Source organism: Cebus imitator, unplaced genomic scaffold, assembly GCF_001604975.1.
Source record: "Cebus imitator isolate Cc_AM_T3 unplaced genomic scaffold, Cebus_imitator-1.0 Scaffold60, whole genome shotgun sequence".
Taxonomy (NCBI): Eukaryota; Metazoa; Chordata; class Mammalia; order Primates; family Cebidae; genus Cebus; species Cebus imitator.
Genome location: NW_016107375.1, coordinates 1,841,804 through 1,869,217, shown reverse-complemented (window position 1 = coordinate 1,869,217; position 27,414 = coordinate 1,841,804). Strand labels below are relative to the sequence as shown.

Here is a 27,414-nt window from a genome sequence, read left to right as displayed (position 1 = left end):
AACGGACAAAGCAGACACAGGAAGAAAGGATTATGCTCCACCTGGCAACTTGCTTTAGGCCTTGGTAGGCCAAGCCGAGTTCTCCATCTTCATTTAAATATCCCCAATCCTCAGTCTTGCTAGAAACAAAGGACAGAAAAACAGGGTGTCCAGTGTCGAGGGAAGAGTCAGGCAGGCAGGGAGCCCTGGAAACGGAGGTGATTCTAGCCAAGGCTTGGAAATGAAAAAAAGGCAAGGTTCAAGAACCCCCATTTTCCCGTCCTCTCCTGTCACCTGCAAACAGCATCTCTCCCCAGGTCCCCCAGTTTCAGGTACTGTCTTGGAAGTGGGTTCATGTGGTCTCATGTGGGACCTGCTAATGACCTGGGTGGGAAAACATGCTGCCCCAGACACAGCAGAGGGCCAGCTTGTTCTGGTAACTCCATAAATGCAGTGACACAGCAGTGCGGGTAGAGTAGAAGCATTCACATAGCCTCACACATGGTGCTTCCGTCAATCAGATCCATTCAGACAAGAACAGCGAGAGATGCAAAAAGGGAAGGGAGGAAAGAACGCTGTGTGTACGTGGAGGCAGCTTTGGGCGGTGAGCAGGAGGGTGGTGGGGAGGGCACTGCAACCTGCAGAGCAGCATGTGAAGCACCTGACTTCCCTAGGGGAAGTCAGACCCAACCAGGGTAAGGAAGAAGACTGCAGACATTACCTGCTTTTCAATGCAGATCTGACACTCCTTAAGGGCACAAAAGTATCAACTAATCTTAACTCCAGCTCTCCTTGCAGGGTCTTTCTCAAATAGCTAACACAAGTTCTGAGATGCCCTGGATGAGAACTGAATGATGTCTCCCCTTGACCTTGGGACATGGGTGCATTACCACTGTTTACTCAATTCAGGAAAGCAGGACCCCTGACCCCTTCTACATGCAAACTCTTTTGCTGTCTGCAAGTCACTCAGTGTCTGCCCCACACCACCAGCAGGGGCAGCTCCTGGAGGTGTGTCCAGTGCTCCACCTCCACTTATGTCCTCAGCTTGCACAGCCCTGGGCACACAGAGATACTCAAGGGCTGGCAGAGTTGGGTGGAGGAGGGCAGGCAGGGCCCTGCTGTCCCCAGCAGGACTCTGCCCCACCTCTCTGCTCCTAACAGCCTCTGTTCCTGGAGAGCTCCTCCTGCAGGCTGGATTCCAGTTTTCCGGCAGGAATTGTGGAGCAAGAACTGTGTCGACAGCCTGAAATGAGGACCCATAATTCCCTCGTCCTCACATCCAGGGGGCAAACCATCTGTAAACCAAAAATAAAATCCTAAGGCCCCCGCCATCTAAAGCGACTTCCTCCTCAGCCAGGGCTCTTTTCACGTTTAACTGAAGACACTGTTTCAGGCCATGATAGGAAGAGGCGGTCGGACGTGCCTCATTGTACCTCGCCGTCATTAACATCAACAGAGGCTTTAACAAATCCCAAGCTGATAGCGCAGCAGCATCCCCTCTCAGGTGTAGTCTGTGTTTTACTAGAGCCTTTCATGGCTAGTGCTTTAACCTAAAGGTCCGGCTCACTGGAGGACTGTAGGCATCACTGCAGTGATTCCTGGGGAAGGCAGGAGGTAGACAGCATCAGTGCTGAAAGGGAACAAGTGCAAGGATCCTGGGCTCCACCCTCCTCCTTTCCGACACTGCAGAGACACTGACTTCTGCGCCAGGACCCAGGGTCTCCAAACTGTGCACTGAAGCTCCTTTCCAGCCTCCAGCCCCCCGGGAGGGGCTGCTGGGGCTCTGTCTCAGAGGGTCACCTCACCTCTGTCGCCCCCATAGAACTACAGACTGCAGAGCTCTCTAGATTGGGGCTGACTCACACAATGAGAAAGTTAGCATTAATGCCCAGGCCGCCAGCCTCACAGGGCCACACTCCCAGAATTCTTAATTCTGTAACAAGCTAGGCATTATGGACAAAGATAAAAGTAGAGAACTGTGCAGCCCAGGCGGCCCACAGTGCTCAGGAAATCAGACATGTGAGTAAATTAAAAACCAGTCAACCAACTTGCTTCAGCCATTGATTCCCAGAGGAAAGAATCCCTGGAGGAGATCCTCTAGCTCCACTTAGGCCACGATGGGCCAAGGACAGGGAGGGAGCGCCACCTCCTGGTAGGAAAAGAAAAAACCCAAATGACTTGGCTCAGGAATTTTTGTTAAAAATGTAGGTGCTTGATATCAATTAATAAGTCTGCAAGTATTTACAGAGAAGTCACTGTGCTAAGCCCTGTTTCCAAACAGGCCACACAGGGATAAGTTAACTCGCTGCAGGAAGCCAGGCACGGCATCCAGGGAACTAGCTGGAGAACACAGCAGCCCAAGGCAACCCCCAGCCCCACCTGTAATGAGCCTGTGGTCTGGGCTGATTACCTCTGCTCCCTGGGCCTCTCTTTTTTTATGGGTAAAGTGAAAGCAGCCAGCTGAATTATCACAAAGGTTTCTTCCAGGTCTTTAATTACTAACATTATCACAAAGATTCCTTCCAGATCTTATAAAAGGCCAGACAATAATATTTACTTTGCCTCTGTGAAGATCTTAAAATATACGACCCACCAACCATGGCTCTGCCACAGCTAAGAACTTGCCTTCCTGGGAAAACAGACAAGGTTCCTGGCAGCTCAGGGATGGTCAGTTTCCCAGTTCTAAAAATGTCCCTGTGTGCTCCACAGACAGCCTTAATTCTTTAGTTCACCCTCCTAGCATATTCCTTGGGACCTCTGGGAAAAGGAAGGCAGCACCCCAAACGCCAGGAACAGCAGAGAAACTTCCAAGGCGCTAGGCCTGGCCATGTGAGAGTGAAGGATTTGTGGATCAACACGACCCAGCCAAGGAATTACAGCGGAGCCAGACTGTGCTGCAGACTCAGGACCAGCAGAACTTTGGGAAATGATTGCCTTCTGGAAAAAAGGCAAGACCTCTCAGCCAGGACTGGTTAAAGTGGGGCCCTCTGGGGGAGGAGCTGGGCAGAAGCCGACTCTTCCTGCCACCTTTGCCATTCTGAGCAAGGCAGCCCACAGCAGCTGAGGCTCAAGGGCAAATGAGTCAACAGCTCCGAGCAAATCTTGAGACTGCACACACCCCCCTCCTTGTCAAACACAGGGTGCGCTGTCCTGGACAGGCCCATGGTGTGTGTTGTGGGGGGTGTGAATAATAACCCAGGTGTGCCTGACCAAGCCCAGGTGGCACCACCTGTGCTGAAGGCCTGTCTTGCCGGGGACCTGCTGGGTGGAGGGAGGCTGCTAGGAGGTTCTCTGGGACCTCAGGAATGCTCCAGTAATCCACCAGTCTTGCTTTGGAGGTCTACACGCTTGCCGAGGCCTGGGTGGAAGTGGACAGGAGTTGAAGAAGCACCATTGTTAGAGCCGGACTGGAGCCCTGGCCACACTCTTGCCCCTACCTAGCTTTGTGACTTTAAGTGCTCGCCCCCAGGTGGGGCTGGCCTGAGCGCAGTGGCAACCTGTGCCCTCCTAACCCACTTCCCTACCCTTCTCCCACATACAGCTCTGAAAAGCCCTGAGAAGGAGACAAACTGCCCAGCACCCAACTTGTTCTCACAGCCCTCTTGCCCCTTCATTTTCCTATATATCAAATGGTGATGATGCTGGTGCCTGTTGGTTCCCAGGAGCTTAAAAGGAGAGAGCTTTGTGGAAGCAGAAGCGCTCCCCACATTCCTGCAGCTCCTCTCAGAGCAGGCCCTCAATAATAGCTTCTCTCCCCAGAGTTCAAAACAAGGGAAAAGACACAGTTGTAGGGACCAAAACAAAACTCTATAAACTATGAAGGTCAGCAAGTGACAAAAGTTCTGAACTTGAGGATCATGAATGCTTGAAGGGGCTATGACTGGGAAAGTGATGGAAGCCCCCAGGAATCCAAGCAAAATTCAGTGTACAGTGTAACTAGTTCTAGGGAGAGGATAGATGCCATCAAAATTCTAAATGGTCCCCCACACATCACACACGCATAGAAACAATTTATATTTAAACAGAACTCTCCATTACAGGAAAACTGTAGGAAAGGCAGAGCAGCTGTCTATCTCCAAAACACCCCAGTGGCCAGGGCGGCCCTCATGGTAATGGGATCCCCTTGCTGTGGGCTCCAGGGAATTCCCAGTTGGGTCCCTGTTCCCTGCCACGCTGCCTGGTGGCTCTCCTCCCTCAATGCTGGGATTTGCAGCTATCGTGAACACTGCCCAAAGCTAAGGCCAGGTTGGGAGAGAGGCAAGCCCACCGTGGTCACTTGCACAGCACTTGGTGCAGCATGCACTGCAGAGCTGGCTCTTCAGGCCTCCCCTCCCCAGGGCAGCCGGCTCCTTTCCTGTACTTAACTCAGTTTCACAGGCTATTAATTTCCTATTGTATGCCAGGCTTGCTGGGAACAGAATTATTTTAAGACATAATAAAAGCTATTTTTATTTGATCACCATCATTATGACTGCTGTTAAGGCAGAAAAACCCAGGGTATGAAGCAGCCCCTGGGAAAACCTAAACTGGGGTCTGGATCCTTGACAACGGCTGGATGAATGAAAGGGGCTCTAAAGATCGGGGAGATAGGCGCAGCCCTCCTTAGACCAAGCGCACGGCTGCTGCCTCCTTTCTACTTTACTATCACCTGGGCTTTTTCTTATTCATCTCATTTCTTATCTTCAACCCAAGATAATTTAAAATGACTAAATCCTGACTCCAGTTTTAGCACTGAATCACCTTCATTCCCTCTCTCCCTCCTTTAGGGAAAAGAATTATACCTCTCTTGAAATAAATTTAATTTCCTCCTGGAGCCTTGACAACACCTTCAACTTCTGATTACCTACTTAGAGGTCAGAAGCCGCTCCAGCCTGGGTCAGACCTTCTGGATTCTACCTTGACTCAGGCACAGGCCACCTGAGGGCCTGAGCTGTTCCACCCCTCCAGTCTTGGTGTTCTCCTCCGAAGAAGGAGGGACTGGATGTAGAGGTCGGAGTCAAAGCACCAGACGTCTTCAGTGATTCTGTGACATGCTTGCAGAAAACTTCAAGTTGCACTCGCAGTGCCACCTAACGACATTTTTTGGAAATGTTTGCTGTTTTCCCAATTTTGAACAAATATTTAATGATCAACATTCTATTAGTTGAAGCAAGAGAGACAGGTAGCCAGGGAAAAGGCCAGCTCCATTTTTTTTGTTTGTTTGAGATGGAGTTTTGTTCTTGTCACCTAGGCTGGAGTGCAATGGCGTGATCTCAGCTCACTGCAACCTCTGCCTCCCAGGTTCAAGCGATTCTCCTGCCTCAGCCTTCCGAGTAGCTGAGATTACAGGTGCACGCCACCACGCCCAGCTAATTTTTGTAGTTTTAGTAGGGACAGGGTTTCACCACGTTGGCCAGATTGGTCTCTAACTCCTCGCCTCAAGTGATCTGCCCGCCTCGGCCTCCCAAAGTGCTTGGATTACAGGCATGAGCCACTGCACTCTGCTGGCCAGCTCTGTTTTTATAGATGCCCACAGGGGCACAAGGAAGTAGAGACAGTGACACTGGTGATCACAGCAGTAACACATCACATGCGTACCACGTGCAGGCACTGTCCTAAGTGCCTTACACGTACTGTAGGAGCTCACTCCATCTTCCCCGAAGCCATGGGAGGCATGCCTCTACAGCTGTCCCCAGTTCACAGATGAGGTGACTGAGGCACTGAGAGGTCATGCGACCACTACTAAACAGTGAGGAGTAGACGCCACAGTGCACCTTCTCAGACCCTCTGCCTTGGGGGTCTGCGTTCTGTGTGCTGACAATGCTTTGCCCTGGACCGCCCTCAGGCAATCACTCCTGCTTGCCTTAACCCTGGCTCAGCTCATCTTCGAGGGGCCAGTGGTTGCTAAACTCACATCCAGGGAGATCTCATTTTGGCTGAGATGGCGGAGGTAAAATGCTCCTATTCCACCCCCAAATGCCTAGCTTGGGTTCCATCTGTTCTAAATGACAGAGGGTGGCCCCCAAGGTGTGACACACACTGTATGCACAAGAAGGGCATTGCAGCAGGTGGCTAGGCAGCCGTCCGCTCTCAGCTACCCCCCTCCCCTTACCGCCCCCCAGCCAGCTTCCTCTCAAGGGGAAAAGCTGTTCTCAGCCAGACCTTCCCATTCCACTCCTGTCATCCTCCCAGGGAAGCTCCTTTTCCTAAAACTTCTCAGGGGTCCGGGGCTCTAGATGCTGCGAGTGTGCTGCTTGAGCCTTGCTGAGCTAACAGTAGGGCAGGGGACTGAGTCAGTGTTTCCGCGTCCTCTAATAAATAATTCTCTGATGCTGAGCACATGGTCATCTCCTGAGGAAAAGCCCGACCAGATTTGGCTGCGCAGGGCCCCTGTCTGCAGCCTGGTCCAGCACAGTTGACTGTGGCAGCCTTACCTGTTTGTCTGGCAGACCCCATGATAGGCCTCAATGGCATCCTCCTGGTCAACATGCTTTTCACTGTTAGGCCAACTTGCTCTGGCATTAATGTTCGGCTCCTAGAAACACCCCACCCCCCCAAAATAACTCTGATGAAACAATTGCCACAAAATGGCTTTAGATACAAACAGGTATAAAAACATGCGTTTGGGAAAAGACAAAGGCCTGGGAAGAACAGAGATAACCACAATCAAACCCAGGCCAGGAATGTGAGTCCAAAAGGTCACCTTGGATGAGACACAGAATGACGAGGCCCGGCTGAGAGAGAGCTGAGTGCGGGGCAGTGGGGTAAGACAGCCAGGAGGTGCCCCTGGGAGGAGGAAGCACCCAAGTCTGGAGCTCACGGGTGAACCTGGCTCAGCTGGAATCCTCCACACTCGTCAGCACCTGCTTACCCCACCCATCCTGAGGCGCATGCCCAGAAGTGGCCCAGCCTTTTAGAGCCCATGGAGTGACCCAGGTGGCCTCTGTCCCCACTCTCTGGCTCTAGTCTGTCCCAGAAAGTGAGAACTTAGGAAAATACACTGAACAAGACTTGCCACCCTGGAGGGGCTGAGAGGAACCAATGACTCTCTCCACTTCAGAAAGCAAACAGCAAGGGGTATGATGTGAAAAGGCCACCCTTGAGGTTACCTATTAAATGTCTTCATATTAACTTCAGAAGATTCTAGAAGCTTCTACCTGCATCCCCCAGGGAAGGTTATGCTGACAGGGCAGCAAGTCCCTTGCTCTGCCTTTACAGGAGACCCCGCAGTAAGAGAGACTGCTCTTTCGTGGGTAAAGATACATTAAAAAAACATAAATCTACCACCTAGGATCACCCCTCAACAGCCCCACCGCGGGCCGCCATCTTGTTACCGTGTTCCTGCCGGCAAGTCGCCGCTGGTCGGCGCTCACGATCTGGGTCCTGAGGATGAGCACCTCCTCCTTGCGCACCTCGAGCTCCTCGTGGGCCAGCTTGAGCTGGTTCAGCAGGAGGTTGTAGCTGTCTGGGGAGCCATGGCTGGAGTTGTTCTGCGTGGCCTGATCGGCTATGGCTTTCCTCAGCTCATTCAGGTCATTCTTCAGCTTCTTGTTCTCTGACTCCAGCTCTTGCCTCTGGAAGACAGCCCAAGGGATGCTGCCACTACTCCCTGGCCCAGGGACCTCTTCCTGTGTGGGCCTCCCGTCCTTCCTTTCTTTTGTCCACTGGGAAGCTTCTTTCTTTAACGTTGAAACACATGGAAAGTTCTGACTGCCATCAGCAAGGAGTCAAAGCTGGGGCCTGGATGTGAACTCATTACTCCAAGTCACAGGCGTGAAGCACCTGCACAATGCCTCTGGAGCGGCATTCCATGAAGTGCTTCAACAGCGCTTGTGTTTCTAAACACGTCTGGCTGTGAAAATCCTCCTTGTGGAAATGCTGGACTAACAATTTTAAAAGGCATATAGTAAACACAGGACTTCCTAGAGTCTGAATATGTTCACATACGTTGTGACTTTCCAAGAAAAGGTACAGAATGCAGGATTTCCTAAATGTATTTGCCCAGAGAACCTCTTGCTCCCCGTTTTTCAGAGAGCATCCCTTTTATCCTGGACTAATGACTTGGAGGATACACTAGGGACACTGTTTTGGTCATATAGAAAGCCACCAACTGTCAACGTCAGCAGAGAAAAACTACCTACACACAGAGTCGAATGTGCTATTGGAACTCAACTTTGGAACATATTTTATATTTTCTGGGCAGTGCATTTAACTTTCTGTTTGAGATGAAGTCTGATAATCACACACAACTGCTGGCAGGACCTTGGCATACATGAGATCCAGAATTTCCCAAAGGAAACCCAAAGATGTGGATGAGTATATGCACTGGTTGCATGTTTGTTACAGAGCAACAGGATGATGGAACTACGAGACCACTAGGTAGAATGAGTCTCTTTATTTGCTGAGCAAGGAAGCTGAGCCCAGGGAGGGGAAGGCTCACAGCAAGTTTAGAGACGGACCCAGGACAGAGGGCCAGGAATCCCGACTCCTGGGCCAGGGCCCCTTCCATGACTCCACCATATATGTGGTGATTTCCAGAAGATTTAGAACCATGCACAGAGATAGTAACTCTGCAGACATGATGAAGGCTCCAGAATAAGGTGCTTAATACTCAGTGATTACTGATGAGTCACCAAGCCTATGGTGAGTCTATTTACTAAGTTCAGGAGTTAAGGATCCCCCTCAGTGCCTGGGTGATATTCTGGCGGCCAAGGCCATCCACAGGAGAGCCAGCGTCACATGCCAGAGGAGCACTGGGTATGGAGACAAAAACGCTGGGTCCTCATCCTGGCTCAGGGTGCACACTGCACAGTCCTGGAACCTTAGCCTCCTCGGGCGTGGCATAAGGGAGTGAGGACAGCCGGTGCTTAAGGTTTCCTCCAGCCTTGACCAGCCAGAACTGAGCTTGGTGACAGCTGTCAGCTGAGTGCCTGTGCTGACAGCCACCCAGGCCCTACTGAGCCATGAGATCCTGCCTCAAGACAAAAAGGGCCAGGCTGGGTGAAAGCTCTGGTTGTTTTTCAACGATTTCTACCCAGGGCATATCTGTGACATTTTTATTTATCCTATCTCTAACCATTCCTGGACACTGTCTCCCCTAACCACACCCTACCGGTCCCACCCATCACCTCTCCTCTCCGCTCCTCTTCCCTCCCCCCGAGGCTCACTACCATTTCCTCACCATCCTTTCTGGTCAACAGTGCCAAAAGAATATGCATGCTTTATTGTGGTAAAATATATAACATAAAATTAGCCATCGTACCTATTTTTACATGCACAGTTCAGTGCCATTAAGTTCATTTACGCTGTACAACCATCCCCACCATCCATCTCCAGAACGTTTGCACCTTCCCAGCTAAAGCTCTGTCCCCATTAAACACTAACTCCCCATTCCCACACCTCATCTGCTGCAACCGTCATTCAACTTTCTGTCTCTGAGTTTGACCCTTCTAGCTGCCTCATATAACTGGAAACAGATGAACTTTTGTGAAAGACATATTTTTGATGCACCCAAACGCCATGCCATTCCAGTTGGAGAATTCCCATTCTGTTATCCTCCCTCCCACCAATCTCCATCATCTGCCTTCTTCAGGCCAGGGAGTGTGGTAGATGCTGCAGGCACAACACCTGCTTAGAAGCTATCAATTACACTAAAGTACAGATCATGGCACTGCAGCCTGAAACACACCATGACACGAGTGAATCCAGAGTCACCAGGGAAAACAGAAGAACGCCATCACTGAGTCTGGAGGGTAGGACCCGGGGGAGATAACAAGTCTGACAGCTAAAGGACAGGAGCAGCTAGCTATGTGAAAAAGGCAGGCAAGAGGCTTCCAGGTACAAAGGCCTCAGAGGAGAACAAGCAGGACCTGCTGGGGAAAGCAGTCTGCAGAAGGCAGAGCAGAGGGGGCAGCGCTCAAGAGATGCAGTTGAGAGTCAGATCATTAGGGAGAGCTGCCAAAACCCAGGGATGGGAGCTGGATCCAGGAAAAGCAGCAAGATGGTCATTGCAGGGCTTCAGAAGGGTTTCCCTGGTTTCCACGGGGAGGTGGGGCACCTGGCTGGAATACAACACAGCATGGCCCATGGCAGGGAGCAGAGGGAATTGTCAAGACCTGGAGACTGCTTGGATGTGGGAGANGATTACAGGTGCACGCCACCACGCCCAGCTAATTTTTGTAGTTTTAGTAGGGACAGGGTTTCACCACGTTGGCCAGATTGGTCTCTAACTCCTCGCCTCAAGTGATCTGCCCGCCTCGGCCTCCCAAAGTGCTTGGATTACAGGCATGAGCCACTGCACTCTGCTGGCCAGCTCTGTTTTTATAGATGCCCACAGGGGCACAAGGAAGTAGAGACAGTGACACTGGTGATCACAGCAGTAACACATCACATGCGTACCACGTGCAGGCACTGTCCTAAGTGCCTTACACGTACTGTAGGAGCTCACTCCATCTTCCCCGAAGCCATGGGAGGCATGCCTCTACAGCTGTCCCCAGTTCACAGATGAGGTGACTGAGGCACTGAGAGGTCATGCGACCACTACTAAACAGTGAGGAGTAGACGCCACAGTGCACCTTCTCAGACCCTCTGCCTTGGGGGTCTGCGTTCTGTGTGCTGACAATGCTTTGCCCTGGACCGCCCTCAGGCAATCACTCCTGCTTGCCTTAACCCTGGCTCAGCTCATCTTCGAGGGGCCAGTGGTTGCTAAACTCACATCCAGGGAGATCTCATTTTGGCTGAGATGGCGGAGGTAAAATGCTCCTATTCCACCCCCAAATGCCTAGCTTGGGTTCCATCTGTTCTAAATGACAGAGGGTGGCCCCCAAGGTGTGACACACACTGTATGCACAAGAAGGGCATTGCAGCAGGTGGCTAGGCAGCCGTCCGCTCTCAGCTACCCCCCTCCCCTTACCGCCCCCCAGCCAGCTTCCTCTCAAGGGGAAAAGCTGTTCTCAGCCAGACCTTCCCATTCCACTCCTGTCATCCTCCCAGGGAAGCTCCTTTTCCTAAAACTTCTCAGGGGTCCGGGGCTCTAGATGCTGCGAGTGTGCTGCTTGAGCCTTGCTGAGCTAACAGTAGGGCAGGGGACTGAGTCAGTGTTTCCGCGTCCTCTAATAAATAATTCTCTGATGCTGAGCACATGGTCATCTCCTGAGGAAAAGCCCGACCAGATTTGGCTGCGCAGGGCCCCTGTCTGCAGCCTGGTCCAGCACAGTTGACTGTGGCAGCCTTACCTGTTTGTCTGGCAGACCCCATGATAGGCCTCAATGGCATCCTCCTGGTCAACATGCTTTTCACTGTTAGGCCAACTTGCTCTGGCATTAATGTTCGGCTCCTAGAAACACCCCACCCCCCCAAAATAACTCTGATGAAACAATTGCCACAAAATGGCTTTAGATACAAACAGGTATAAAAACATGCGTTTGGGAAAAGACAAAGGCCTGGGAAGAACAGAGATAACCACAATCAAACCCAGGCCAGGAATGTGAGTCCAAAAGGTCACCTTGGATGAGACACAGAATGACGAGGCCCGGCTGAGAGAGAGCTGAGTGCGGGGCAGTGGGGTAAGACAGCCAGGAGGTGCCCCTGGGAGGAGGAAGCACCCAAGTCTGGAGCTCACGGGTGAACCTGGCTCAGCTGGAATCCTCCACACTCGTCAGCACCTGCTTACCCCACCCATCCTGAGGCGCATGCCCAGAAGTGGCCCAGCCTTTTAGAGCCCATGGAGTGACCCAGGTGGCCTCTGTCCCCACTCTCTGGCTCTAGTCTGTCCCAGAAAGTGAGAACTTAGGAAAATACACTGAACAAGACTTGCCACCCTGGAGGGGCTGAGAGGAACCAATGACTCTCTCCACTTCAGAAAGCAAACAGCAAGGGGTATGATGTGAAAAGGCCACCCTTGAGGTTACCTATTAAATGTCTTCATATTAACTTCAGAAGATTCTAGAAGCTTCTACCTGCATCCCCCAGGGAAGGTTATGCTGACAGGGCAGCAAGTCCCTTGCTCTGCCTTTACAGGAGACCCCGCAGTAAGAGAGACTGCTCTTTCGTGGGTAAAGATACATTAAAAAAACATAAATCTACCACCTAGGATCACCCCTCAACAGCCCCACCGCGGGCCGCCATCTTGTTACCGTGTTCCTGCCGGCAAGTCGCCGCTGGTCGGCGCTCACGATCTGGGTCCTGAGGATGAGCACCTCCTCCTTGCGCACCTCGAGCTCCTCGTGGGCCAGCTTGAGCTGGTTCAGCAGGAGGTTGTAGCTGTCTGGGGAGCCATGGCTGGAGTTGTTCTGCGTGGCCTGATCGGCTATGGCTTTCCTCAGCTCATTCAGGTCATTCTTCAGCTTCTTGTTCTCTGACTCCAGCTCTTGCCTCTGGAAGACAGCCCAAGGGATGCTGCCACTACTCCCTGGCCCAGGGACCTCTTCCTGTGTGGGCCTCCCGTCCTTCCTTTCTTTTGTCCACTGGGAAGCTTCTTTCTTTAACGTTGAAACACATGGAAAGTTCTGACTGCCATCAGCAAGGAGTCAAAGCTGGGGCCTGGATGTGAACTCATGACTCCAAGTCACAGGCGTGAAGCACCTGCACAATGCCTCTGGAGCGGCATTCCATGAAGTGCTTCAACAGCGCTTGTGTTTCTAAACACGTCTGGCTGTGAAAATCCTCCTTGTGGAAATGCTGGACTAACAATTTTAAAAGGCATATAGTAAACACAGGACTTCCTAGAGTCTGAATATGTTCACATACGTTGTGACTTTCCAAGAAAAGGTACAGAATGCAGGATTTCCTAAATGTATTTGCCCAGAGAACCTCTTGCTCCCCGTTTTTCAGAGAGCATCCCTTTTATCCTGGACTAATGACTTGGAGGATACACTAGGGACACTGTTTTGGTCATATAGAAAGCCACCAACTGTCAACGTCAGCAGAGAAAAACTACCTACACACAGAGTCGAATGTGCTATTGGAACTCAACTTTGGAACATATTTTATATTTTCTGGGCAGTGCATTTAACTTTCTGTTTGAGATGAAGTCTGATAATCACACACAACTGCTGGCAGGACCTTGGCATACATGAGATCCAGAATTTCCCAAAGGAAACCCAAAGATGTGGATGAGTATATGCACTGGTTGCATGTTTGTTACAGAGCAACAGGATGATGGAACTACGAGACCACTAGGTAGAATGAGTCTCTTTATTTGCTGAGCAAGGAAGCTGAGCCCAGGGAGGGGAAGGCTCACAGCAAGTTTAGAGACGGACCCAGGACAGAGGGCCAGGAATCCCGACTCCTGGGCCAGGGCCCCTTCCATGACTCCACCATATATGTGGTGATTTCCAGAAGATTTAGAACCATGCACAGAGATAGTAACTCTGCAGACATGATGAAGGCTCCAGAATAAGGTGCTTAATACTCAGTGATTACTGATGAGTCACCAAGCCTATGGTGAGTCTATTTACTAAGTTCAGGAGTTAAGGATCCCCCTCAGTGCCTGGGTGATATTCTGGCGGCCAAGGCCATCCACAGGAGAGCCAGCGTCACATGCCAGAGGAGCACTGGGTATGGAGACAAAAACGCTGGGTCCTCATCCTGGCTCAGGGTGCACACTGCACAGTCCTGGAACCTTAGCCTCCTCGGGCGTGGCATAAGGGAGTGAGGACAGCCGGTGCTTAAGGTTTCCTCCAGCCTTGACCAGCCAGAACTGAGCTTGGTGACAGCTGTCAGCTGAGTGCCTGTGCTGACAGCCACCCAGGCCCTACTGAGCCATGAGATCCTGCCTCAAGACAAAAAGGGCCAGGCTGGGTGAAAGCTCTGGTTGTTTTTCAACGATTTCTACCCAGGGCATATCTGTGACATTTTTATTTATCCTATCTCTAACCATTCCTGGACACTGTCTCCCCTAACCACACCCTACCGGTCCCACCCATCACCTCTCCTCTCCGCTCCTCTTCCCTCCCCCCGAGGCTCACTACCATTTCCTCACCATTCTTTCTGGTCAACAGTGCCAAAAGAATATGCATGCTTTATTGTGGTAAAATATATAACATAAAATTAGCCATCGTACCTATTTTTACATGCACAGTTCAGTGCCATTAAGTTCATTTACGCTGTACAACCATCCCCACCATCCATCTCCAGAACGTTTGCACCTTCCCAGCTAAAGCTCTGTCCCCATTAAACACTAACTCCCCATTCCCACACCTCATCTGCTGCAACCGTCATTCAACTTTCTGTCTCTGAGTTTGACCCTTCTAGCTGCCTCATATAACTGGAAACAGATGAACTTTTGTGAAAGACATATTTTTGATGCACCCAAACGCCATGCCATTCCAGTTGGAGAATTCCCATTCTGTTATCCTCCCTCCCACCAATCTCCATCATCTGCCTTCTTCAGGCCAGGGAGTGTGGTAGATGCTGCAGGCACAACACCTGCTTAGAAGCTATCAATTACACTAAAGTACAGATCATGGCACTGCAGCCTGAAACACACCATGACACGAGTGAATCCAGAGTCACCAGGGAAAACAGAAGAACGCCATCACTGAGTCTGGAGGGTAGGACCCGGGGGAGATAACAAGTCTGACAGCTAAAGGACAGGAGCAGCTAGCTATGTGAAAAAGGCAGGCAAGAGGCTTCCAGGTACAAAGGCCTCAGAGGAGAACAAGCAGGACCTGCTGGGGAAAGCAGTCTGCAGAAGGCAGAGCAGAGGGGGCAGCGCTCAAGAGATGCAGTTGAGAGTCAGATCATTAGGGAGAGCTGCCAAAACCCAGGGATGGGAGCTGGATCCAGGAAAAGCAGCAAGATGGTCATTGCAGGGCTTCAGAAGGGTTTCCCTGGTTTCCACGGGGAGGTGGGGCACCTGGCTGGAATACAACACAGCATGGCCCATGGCAGGGAGCAGAGGGAGATGTGAATGAGATTTAGGAGGTGGAATTGTCAAGACCTGGAGACTGCTTGGATGTGGGAGATGAGAGGGAACAAAGTCTAGATGCTTGGGTGACATGTGTGTCATCTATTGAGACAAGATGGGGTTTCAGGGTTCAGATGTGTTCAGCTGCATTCCCTACAGAGCAGCGAGCAGTTGGAATCAGGGTCCAGAGATGGATCAGTATGTTGGTGAAGAATTAAGCTTTGGGAGGATATGTGCATGTGTGGGGTGAAGCCGCCGTGGGAGAGTGTGCTGAGGCTGGGCACTGCACACCACGCACTTTAGATTTCCTGCCTCTGGGTCCGGTTAGCTCTGCAGCCCAAGGACTGCAAGCTTCTAGGTTAGCTGGATATTGGACTGGGCAGGAAACCTTTCTATAGAGAGTTTGGGTGTCTGTTTCTTAAACGTCGGTACATACCTGGAGAGCACCCTATGAGGATGATCACTGCAAGGCAGATATTTCACACGGGATGAGCATTACTGCTGGAGGCAGTGCAGTTTTGAATAAGGGATCATTGACATTCTATATATAGTCAACACTATACCGCCGTTCTGTAACTTTGTAAGATTTAAAACCAGTACAATGGATCCGTGTTCCATAAAACTAGGCTAAAGTTGTGAAAATGGCTCTGTCTTACAAATCTAGCCACAGTAAACAGTAATGGATATGGCTTGTTTCAAAATTCTGAGGAATTTTAATAAAATACTTATGGACAGTCCAGTTCTCTCTCTCAAAAAAAGCCTCATTTAATCACAGGATTATTTATAATAGCAAAACATGAGAATATATTCATCAATTAGAGAATGGATAATTGTGATAATCATAGAGATGGAGTCTTACTCTGTCACCCAGGCTGGAGTGCAGTGGCACGATCTCGACTCATTGCAACCTCCGCCTCCTGGGTTCAAGCCATTCTCCTGCCTTAGCCTCCTGAGTAGCTGGGACTACAGGTGCGGGCCACCAAGCCCAGCTAATTTTTTGTATTTTTAGTAGAGATGGGGTTTCACCTTATTAGTCAGGATGGTCTCGATCTCCTGACCTCAAGATCTACCCGCCTTGGCTTCCCAATTATAGGCGTGAGCCACTGCACCTGGTCATGCCACACAATTTTAATCAACCATGGAAATCATGTTTACAAAGAAATTACGTAGAAAAATGTATCAGTGGTGCAGGAGGCTGTGGCTGTCCAGGGTCAGCATTCAACCAAGAAACAAATGGAAAAGCAAAGTGTGGTCCATATACACACAATGGGAAGCAGCCTTAAAAGAAGACTGACACATGCAATGATATAGATGAACCTCAGGACATAATGTTAAGTGAAATAAGCCTGTTACAAAATACAATTCTACTTATGTGCAGAACCTAGAGTTGTCTAATGCAGACACTGAAAGTATACTCGTGGTTGCCAGAGTTTGGGGGAGGAGGAAATGGGGAGTTGTTAATGGGTACAGAATTTCAGTTTCAAAAGATGAAAAGAGTTATGGAGACAGATGGCGGTGAGATGCTAGCGTAACATTCCGAATGTATTAATGCCACTGAACTGTACACTTAAAAAGAGTTAATTACGATGGTAAATTTTTTTGTGTATTTTACTACACTTTAAGAAATTGGAAATAAGCCATAGGAATGATTCAAAGCTGCTCTCCTGGGCAATGTAGCTGTTATCAGAGTTATTTATTTTTTGACAAGTCAAGTGCAACAGTAAGACGGGGGAGGGAACAGAACAAGGAGTTTGATCTGTAACAGACTGAAAAATCTATTGAGATAACTCACTACCTTCGGACCAACCAGCCAGAGTTATTTGTAGTTCTGTAAGTGACTGGAAGACAAGATAAATTCCCACATCATCCTGTTTTTGAGGATGGGAATGGGTTGGGCCTATCCTGAAGCCCCTTTTTCGTGCACTTCTCCCTGCCATGGGGGCCTGCTCACTGTTCTGCCGCGCTGTCTCCCCATGCCGGCAGGAGATGCACCGGCAGGTCCCTCTGCCCTACATCTGCCCATGCAAGCCTTGATTATTTTCTAAGTGATTTTTAGTGGCCATATTTTAACTGTAATTGTGTTGAGTAGGTAATATATTTATTCTCATTCCTACAGTAGATACAAACTTTCCTTCATTCCAAAGGTGAATAAATGACAGCATGGAAAGGGGAAACTACCTGCTTATGGCTCTCCTTGTTAGCAGACTGGGGCTCAGGGCCCAATTTCCTGATGCCCAGCTTTGTCATCTGCCCTCCGCCAGGTGAGAATTCCAGGAAGCTTGTCCCCCAAGAGTCTTACCTTCAGACTATTGTAGGCCAGATCTGCATCCGGGTCCAAATCTACGTCAGTCTGTGGTGGTTCCGCCTGCACAGATAGAGAGACAAAGGTAAGTGTGGACCTTGAGCAAGATATTCCACAGAGGTGTTTCTGACTGAGGTTGAACTTGCTCATTCTGCCTATGAGTGAATATCCAACACCCCAACCCTCCACAAATTCACTTCCTTCCCACCTTCAAAGTACAGCTCAGTGCTCCAGCCAGCATGAAGTTCTCCATTAACACCTCCCTCCTGTTCCCACCCCTACCTTCATTCACACGGTCCCCACAGGCACTTGTAGGTTGACTACATACAGTACTGTGTTACGGCTTGAATTGTGCCCAAGAGAGATGCCGAAGTCTTTACCCCAGAAACTGGGAATATGACCTTATTTGCAAATAGCGTCTTTGCAAATGTAATCAAGTTAAGCTAGGGTCATTAGGGTGGGCACTAACCCAGTAGAAAGGTACAGGGAAGAGGGCCATGTGAGGCAGAGGTGGGGCTGGAGCCGCGCAGCTGCCAGGCAGGGAACAGCAGGATGGCCAGAAACACGGGAAGCTGAGAGAAAGGCATGAAGCAAAACCTCCCCAGCGCCTTCAAGAGAACACGGGGTGTCAACACCTGGATTTCTGACTTTGGCCTCCAGAACTCGGAGACAATAAATCGTTGTTTTGTCATCCACGTTGCGGTGTTTTGTTTCAGCAGCCTTAGGAAGCTAACACACTGTAAAACTGCGTCTCTGTTTCAGTCTATAAGGAAGAAGAGCTCCCAATGTGTGTTTCCCAACTAAACTCTAAGCACCTTGCAGAGAGCTGCTTCCTCCATGACACTGCCGCAGGTAGCAAGAGAGCTGGCCCACAATACGCAACATGCTCTGACATCAGAACTTCAAAGCCAGTGCTTGTCTATGGCAATGTCTGGAGTAACAGCTCACTAGGATTCAGCTGAGACAATGATTCCTACAGTTATTTAGCTAATATTAGACTTGGATTGCCAGTGAGAAGGGGTAGAAACAGCTTCATAAATGGTTAACTACTAGGAGTAATTTCAAGTAGGGGATGATGGTCCCTGAATAAGATGGATTTTTGGAGGTAAAAATGAACAGAGCACTTAATGAGATTACCTACAGTGCTAGCCAGGAACATTAAGTCCTCCCACTGTGGATGGACTAGTGTGCCTCAGGCTTGGAGACAGGAACAGGATCTCAGCATCTCCTGTACTCCTCCGGGTTGAAGGATGCCGACACATACTGCACTGTTTCCAGCCCTGCCACCTGGGGGTAAAACATCTCCAAGGTACCAGGGTCTGTTTTGCCTCCACCAACACCAGTGGTACAGGAGGCGGTGGCTGTCCAGGGTTCGGATTCAACCTGCTGCCCCGGTGAGAGATCTGCACTTGTGTTTTATGTAGCATGGATTTGCCAAGTGTCCACGGATAATGCTGAGTGCGTTGGATTCTCAGAAGTGGAGATCGCCTACTCAGACTCAAAGGGCTCTATTAAGATGGGCTGGCAGTCATGTTTTTAAGTGGGCAGCCCATAGGAATCCCCCTATTGGCCAAGGTGACTTTGTCAGGCTTAAGAAAGGGAGGTGGCTGGGTGGGAGGTCAAATGCACTGACCACAGACTGTCATAGAGGCCCCACCCTCATGGCAGCTCAGTCACTCCCATACCGATGGTACATTCAATGGGCTTCCCTGCTGTTCTTCACTCAGTATGTGGCCTCTCTCTGAGGCTGAGACCTGAGCCATCTCTCCACAGAATGAAGACCCAGGTAGCTCAAGATCCCTCTTTGAACCAACAGCGAATCCAAAACTTGACCTTCAAAAGCTCCATTTCAGGGTGCTGTAGAGGGATCCCACATCCACCCCCAACCCAATCCTGCCTTTCCTTCCTTAAACGGTCAGAAACAAGGCCATTCTCCCTAAAGAGAGACCCTTAATATACACAACAGAGCTACGGCCTAAGCCTAGAGTTCTAACTATTGTTCAGTGATTATTTTGGAGGAAAAAAAGATATCCTTTTTTATCTGGAATCAAGAGAAGTTCTAAAGCCAAGATTCCAAAATTCACTGGCATGTCTGCAATGGGAGCCTGGAGAATGAATCTTTAGGTACAGCTGGATAGGCCAAGAACTTGTATGTCAGGCACTGTCTGATGTCATCTGTGCAGCTTTTCAGAGGTTTGATTTGCACTTGCCTATCAGGCAGCTTTCCTTCTAATTGAATGAGGCATTTAGAAACCTAATCTTTTTACTTTCCATTCTGAATCAAATCCATCTGAGAGATTTAAACCCATCAGCAAGATTTACCTCCCCATTTACTGCTCAGGGGAAAAATACATACACACATGCACACATAAGAATTTGCTGGCAATATAGATCAGAATCAGCATCACACTTGATTGCAAAGGGAACACAGGTGTTGCAAAAAATGACTGGGCACAGAGGTGGAAGGGGTGGGGACTGAGAACATGGGGTAGGTGTCAAATTCCACAATTAATAATTCGGCCTGAGAACATACAAAAGGCCTTTTTCAAGCCCACTATGAGGTCAGCTGATGATATAACCCACGGCAAAACTGGCCTTGTGCCCTTTAGAATTGGTTCTTCTATCTTCAAAGAAATAAATGGTTCTTTCCTTCTCAGCACTGCTATATTCAATGGGTTCTCTACTCCTAAAGCACCAACCTGTTCACACTCAACTTTGCATTTACTTAAGTGCTACCAATGCTATTTTTTACTTTTCATCAGTGTTACATCTGGTTCTCCCAAACTAGATTTTAACTTCCTCAATGGGGATTTCTCTTACATTAATGAACATTTTGTGTAGCTACTACATGCCTGGCACTGGCATTGTTCTGAGTGCAACATAGGTGCCCACTAGGTCCTTCGGATGGAACGATTGCTTTTGGGGCTTTTTCCTTTTTTTTTTTTTGAGACGGAGTCTCACTCTGTCACCCAGGCTGGAGTGCAGTGGCACAATCTCGGCTCGCTGCAACCTCTGCCTCCCAGGTTCAAGTGATTCTCTTGCCTCAGCCTCCTGAGTAGCTGGGATTACAGGCGCACACCATCACGCCCAGCTAATTTTTGTATTTGTAGTAGGGACAGGGTTTCACCATGTTGGTCAAGCTGGTCTCGAACTCCTGACCTCGTGATTTGCCTGCTGCAACCTCCCAAAGTGCTGGGATTACAGGTGTGAGCCACCACGCCCGGCCTGCTTTTGGGGCTACTAAGATTTCAAACAACATCCTTTCTAGACCCAAGAGGCTGCTGATAATCCAAACCAAGGCAAGGGTGTAGCCACGGGAGAGGAGGATGAGTGACACTCACTAGGTCTGCCTCTGACCCATAAAGGCTGAACCCAAGCCCCTGCCAGATCCCAGGTATGGAAGGGCAATATCTCTGCGAACATTTGACTTCTGCTGTATTTATACTCATATTACACACCCTGGTCCTCCTGGCAGAGAGCTCCCCTCCTTGCAAGTAGGTGATGATGCCACAGACTTCCCCCCAGCTTCGCCAACTGAAATCCTGTTCAGCTGGGTGGAGTAGGGGTGCTCAAAGAAGACTCAGCCTGACTCCAATGCAATAATAAGGAGCCCTCTGAGACTTGGCAGGAGCATGATCACATGTGGTTACACCTGCCATGTGAGCCCTGGGGGCATGAGCTGCATTGTTCTCTCATCCCAGCACCATAAGAGCACTGCAGCCCCTCACCTACCTGGACTTTCTTGCTGTCCTGCTGTTCTCTCTTCTCCAACTGCACTTGCAGCTTCTTCCTCTCCTGCTCCAGCTCCCGTACTCTCTTCTGCAGCTTCAGGAAGACCGTCATGTCCATGGCTGCCTTCTCCAGGCCGATTTCCTTCAAAGGAAGACAGGCGCAGAAAAATGGTTTCCCTAAATATACGCCTTAAGGGAACACACAGCACCTCACTGCCTCCCTCTCGATCAGCCATCTGTCTCCCCTCTCCTCCAAAACATCAATTTGCATCTCAAATACAAAGCCAATGACAACCAACTAGCATTTCTCATATCAGAGTTGGTGTTCCAGGCTCCTTTTCTGTCCAGATAACATCTCAGCCATTTATATTCCTCTTGTGTGAGCCACTTAAAATGACCAATCATATATTCCAAGAACAAATGGATGAAAACACAGGCATTTTCTTTGGGAGTTAAAAGAGCTCACTTTTGGAAAATGGTCTCACAGCAGAGAAACTACAAAACTTGGGACATAACGCTTCCTGGTGAAGAATCGGCGTGGTTACCAATCACCGGAATGCGCTGTCAACCAACACTCGATTGCACCTTGAAACGGAATCGGTGCTTGCTTTGCCGTGGAACCTATTTATCCAACAGATCTTAAAGCATCTATTTCCCAGATTTTGTTCCTTTTGGATTCGTGCCTGGGTTTGCCCTCCAGGACTCTAATGCATGGGGACAGGGGTATACAAACATGTGTATCTGCCTGTGAATGGGTAATGTGTATGAACACATCCACATGGATTTTTAAGCACATGTATGTACATGTGAGAGAACAGAATTTGGTTCCACCAGGATTTAATGAGTGCTTCATGTCTAACTGGCACTGGACCAGTCTTGGCGTCCTTGAAGAACATAAACCCAGTGGTGACAATGCTCATGTCTACATGTAGATAGTCAGACATACAAACGCTGGGGTAATAAGCCTGGAGTTGAGACTGACTGAAGCCTCCAGGGGGCCAGACTTAGAAGACTGCAATGCACAACCAAGCGCCTCAAGCCAGCACTCATGCAAGGCTTACTCATGGCGCCCAGCAGCCAGCAAGCCACGACGAACTACACAACAGATAGGAGAGCTTTAGTCCTGGAGATCGGACCTCCTCCTCTCCCTCCACCCTCTGCTCCAGCATTCTATCACTTGTGGTCTTTTATTTTTCTTTATAGCACTTGGCAGTACCTGCGGTTATACCATGTTTCCTCCCTAACTGCTTATTGTCCAGCTCTCTGTCAAACGAGCTTCCTGAGGGCAGGACTTCTCTAGCTTAGTCACCACTGTTTTTCTAGCACTGACCAGCAGAGCCTGCAAAAGATATGCTCCAAACCCATTTGTTTTTCTTCTGTCTCTCCTCCATGTCTATCTCCACAGGCTTTATAAGGTGGGGTGTGTGTGTGTGTGTTTGTGTGTATGCAGGTGCACATGCACACATGCCTGTGGTTTTCTTTTCAAATGCCAGAGGAAAAATGTTATCTTTTGTACCTTTGACAAAATTACACACAGACTACACAGTCCACTGTGTGGTACATTTAGTGACTGACTCTAAGAGGCTATTACCAACAAAGATACAGTCACCCAGCATACTTTCATTCCAAATATTTGTTGTTCTGAGTTTTATTCAGCTTCTAAGTGAGGAGGGCAATTTTCTTGTGTATTTATAGATATTACTATATGCACTGTGATACTAAGTGGGAATGATAAATTGTGTCTATTTTGATGACTTAGCCGTTTCTTCTTAAACCAACTATTTCACCTCTCTGTATCAGTTTCTTGGTTTTTCAAGAGGAATCAGAGGTCCTCTCTCCTTTCTGGATAGGGCGTAAGGTGAACAATAACATATTGCTGTGGGCAGTAAATATTAATTCCAGAGAACTGCCTCTAAACCCACTGGAATCCAAGTGATCCTGCTCTCAAGAATTAGCCCCTGGGCACTCTGGTCACCACCAGTAGAATAGCAAATCTCTCTTGGGCAGCTCCACAGAGAAAACACACGCTCCCTCGGGAGGAGGACAGCAGCGAAGAGCCCACATCACTCACCTCCACCTGCTGGAGGGCATCCTCAGTGTCTCCAATCTCAGATGTGGAGATGGAGGGGTAATTGGAGTCAGATTCTAAGCTACTTTGGTTTGATGGGTTCCGTCTATGACCTGGAGTTTGCTGTTCAATGAGAAAAATGTGATAGTTCATTAGAAGCTAATGTTCATAAGAACTTACTTCTCATGGTGGCAGGCCCTAGAGTTATCCTTCTGCCTCATTTGTCAACAAGAATAGGCATCATTGCTTCTCAGAATGATGGCTAAATAGAGCTAGTCCTACGAAACATTTCACCTATGGTTCTTACTGTAGCAATCTACTTTTCATCGCTTAATGAAATGCAAATTCCTCACACTTGAGCCAATTTCTCTGAGAATTCCTAAAAAAACATTTCACTCCCAGTCTTGCTTTTGACACACATAAAGGCAGTCACATTACCCACCTCCCCCTTGAAAAGAATGTTCCACATCTGCCCAGAATGGACCCTCCCCTCAACCTGCACTCCCTAAATTTTAGGAAAATAGCAGCATATTAAAAATAGCTTACCATTTATACTGTTCATTTAAAAATACTTTTTTTTCCTGCATCTGATTTGGCTTTCAGTGTGAAAACTGAGCTTGGCAGGACAATTTTAGACTTCTAAGGATGTTCCTATTTAGCTTTTCTTCCTGGCTTCTATGCAATTAACTTACTCCATCTTGTTTGAATACTCATTTCTGGAGGAAATGTTTACATGGGGTGAAAAAGAATGACAGATCCTAAAATACAATAAAATTGTCTCTATGTATACTGCATCTCATCAGATTAGGAGACAGATTGTGTCCAGGAATGCTGGATTGTGCCTACTGATCTGATGAGTTGCAGTATACATAGAGACAATTTTATGATATTTTATAGGCCCTGTGGGTCTGTAAAATATATAGGCCCTGTAGGTCTCTCTGCCACACACACGCTAATGAAGCTGAGAACTCCCACACCCCATTGCTGTTTCCACACAGGAATCTTCCCATCACAGGAAACAGGAAAGATAACACACTTGGGTGGAATGTTCCTTAAACTCATAACTGAGGTCTTCACAAGATCCTGAAGTTGGAAAAGGAGCTGTCCGCAGAGATGGATCACCCAGCCCAGCTACTTTTGCCTCCCTGCAGTAATGGCAAGCATTGCGCATACAACACATGGACCGAACATCCCATATCAGAAGGCAGTGCCTGAGATCAGGGGGTTGAAAGCCAGACAGGAGCCAGGGGACCCATGCCACGGCACAGCAGAAGCACTCCGCTTGCCTTTATGATGCTCATCTCATCCCGAAGGTTGTCGTATCTCTGCTCCAACTGTGAATATTCCTTCACAAGGTTCTGGTACCGGGATCGCTCCTCCTCCAGCTCTTTCTTCATCAGGAGGTTTTCCTTCACAGAATTCTGGGCAAATTCATCTGGAAAGCAACACGCTAAGCTGCAGTTTTTCTGGATGGACTGCCTCACATGTATTGACTCAAGCTTTCTGATTAATCTCTTGTTAAGAGACTGCCCCTGACAAGCTCATCAGAGGCTTTTGATGAATTTGTTATGCTCCTCACCTACTGCAGAGCAAAGGTGAGGCTCATTACTCTGGCTTAGTATTCAGACAGGGAGAGAAAGAGGCTGTTCTCAGGGAATGGGGAGAGAGAAGTTGTCAGCGTAGGTGAGAATTCCCTCAGTTGATTCCCCCAGCCTCTCTTCTGCCAACTGTCACAGCAACTGCTGGCAGCATTCCCGGAAGAACCAAGGCTTATTCCACACTTCTTTTCCTAGTCCTGATCTTTCAGTTTTTGGAATGCAGGGAGATTAAAGGAGACTGGGCTGAAAGGAGGGAAGGCAAACAGACAAGGATGGGCTGCTCCTCTGCCAAAACTTATCATTCACATTAATGGACAGAAAAGTGTTTTAAAAGGAGATTTAAAAACAGTTTATGTTTTCAAAAAGATGTGACATTGGGTGGGGCTGTGAGGTCGTGTGGTTCCATTCTCTTGTGACATGAATGAGGAACCTGAGGATTGGAGAAGGGGGTTTACTCAAGATCACTCTGAGTCGCAGCAGAAACTGGGGTCTGTGGACTCTTTGCTCCTCCATAGCTGAGTCGTACATGGGGACTGATGGCAGCCCAGGAGCTGGTAGGCTGACCTGGGATCTGATTCAGGACCCTTTCTTTAGCAAACATTAACAGATGACCCACTGGGTAGAAGGAACCATGATGGGTGGGTGGATATGAAAGACATGTGTGAAACCCAGTGATGACGACAGCTCCTGAGCACTCACTGCGTGTCATGCACCCTCCTAAGCACTTCACGTGCAGCCTCTTCCTCGTTTCTCCGATCAGCCCCCTGATGTCTAAACCTTTATATCCATGTAGCAGATGAACAAACTGAAGACCTGCTCAAGGCTGCACAGAAGCACACGGCAGTCAGACATCGAGTGCAGGCCTCCCTGACTCCAAGTCCCACGTAGCACACTGCTCATTACGCACGTCTCACCTTTTTAGACTCTTGAGGCCGAAGGTCTTAGTAGGATCTTAAAGGTCATTATTCTTTTTTCATCTGCCTCTATTAAAATTCTTTCCCCTCTGTAGCCTCTGGTCTAAATACATGCTTGCCAGGGGGAAATCAGTGTGGGAAAGAGATTAAAACCCCGAATAAAACTCAGGTGTTTTGGTACTTACCTTTAGACTGGCCCAGGATTTGGTTGTTGAGCTGTTCTTTCTCATCTTTCAAGAGAGCATTTTCTTGCTCCAGGTCTGCAACTCGCTGGAAGAGAGCAGCAGTGGAAAAAATGTCTCATGATGCTGGAAAGAGGAGAGGCTTCTCTTGTGGGATTTGGATTATAACTGGATAGGTATAAAGGAGAAAACTGATTTGGTCAAAGCTTCTTTTGTTTTCAAGGAAAAATTGTGTACTGAAAGAAAAATCCCATTAAGACAAGACAGATGAGCTCTGTACTATTTTTGGTCACCTAATGTCCATAAAAGCACCATGAAAAGTCTATCCCAAGCTCACATGCCTTGTTGAGGAACTTACAAAGGTAACAGGCTTTCATGTTTTTGTATTTGTTTGCCTGTAGTACTGAAATTTGAGCTCTCAAATCTGAGTCTTAGGAAGGCCAAAAGCTCACAATGAACAAATTATCTCTGGTCTTCATCCCACTTGCTTTACCTGTCTTATTGGACCAGGATAATTCAAATTCTGGGAAAGACGTGATGACTTGCTATTGACATTCAACTGTCCAATCTAGTGTTGGACTTCAGATGATGCTGACAAAGAAAATCAAAATAAGGTGACTATTACCAGAAAAAAAAAGGCAGAAAAGAAAAACTATTAATTAAAGAAAAATTGTGGTCTACTCAAAGACGAATAAGAATTAAAAATGCAAAGCAAGATTTTTAAGTTTTGCTATTTATTACTGGAGCAATAATTTGTATGGATTTTTAAAAAGTAAACATTCAACTGTGTTCTAAGAGAATCTGAAATCATTAGTTGGTATAGAGGAGGGGGGAAAAGGGTCTTTTATAACATGGAGGCTAAATTGCAATTGATTCACCTTTGTACTTGGAACCCCTGGAGATTCCTTCTGCAGGAGGCCATCAAGTAATTTTCCCTACTAAAATCACATCCCTGCCTTTTTGACATATATGAGGACATAGTTGAGCAAGGCAAAAACAGGCAGGGAGAGAACGAATAACACATGCCAGTGCCCCCTCAAAATTCAGGATTACAGACTTGAGATCTCCGTTCCCCCAAGGTTGGCTGATCCATCACCATTACCCACAGAATGATCTCTTGTGAGCACATCCTAAGGGTGATATATGGCAAAGACAACATGTTTCATAGCCACACAGACCCTGGGCTCTATAAACCTGTCTCCTCCTCTATAAAATGGAAACCCACTTCACAGGGTTTTTCAGTATTCAATGAGATGACACATGTGAAGCACCAAGCAGCAGGCACTGCATAGGGCAGCTGACTGATAAATGTAGATGGTTCTACATTACTCTTACTGGGCATGAAATGGAAATACATACTTCAAAATCATTCCACCACTTGCCAAAAATTTAAACAGTATCTACTCTTTACAAATTCTTCCAAAAATTAGAAGAGGGAACGCTTCCCAATTCCATTCTATGAGGCCAGTATTACTCTGATACGAAAACTAAACACATCACAAAAAATCTGAAACTATAGCCCAGTATCTCTTATGAATATAGACTGAAAAATTCTCAATGAAATACTAGCAAATGGTTATGATAAAAACACTCAAACTATAAATAGAAGCAAACATCCTCAACCTGATAAAAAATCTATAGCTAATGCCGCACTTTATGGTGAAAGACTGCATGCGTTTCCCCTAAGTTCAGGAAGACAAGGGTGTCTGCTCTCGCCACTTCTATTCAGCATTGTACCGAAGCATCCAGAATG

At 48.3% G+C, this 27,414-nt stretch overlaps 1 protein-coding gene across 1 annotated transcript in view; it reads right to left on the bottom strand.

Annotated features, from left to right (window-relative positions):
- Positions 1-27,414, bottom strand: part of MYO5B (myosin VB) — a 398,063-nt gene that overhangs the window by 33,201 nt on the left and 337,448 nt on the right. Inside the window, exons 23-30 of the mRNA XM_017529641.2 lie at positions 25,665-25,749; positions 24,254-24,402; positions 22,971-23,090; positions 20,901-21,041; positions 17,166-17,231; positions 12,093-12,332; positions 11,193-11,293; positions 42-119 (exon numbers count right to left, since the gene is read on the bottom strand). Coding sequence (XP_017385130.1) covers positions 42-119; positions 11,193-11,293; positions 12,093-12,332; positions 17,166-17,231; positions 20,901-21,041; positions 22,971-23,090; positions 24,254-24,402; positions 25,665-25,749 — 980 coding nt within the window. The remainder of the gene's footprint in view (positions 1-41; positions 120-11,192; positions 11,294-12,092; positions 12,333-17,165; positions 17,232-20,900; positions 21,042-22,970; positions 23,091-24,253; positions 24,403-25,664; positions 25,750-27,414) is intronic.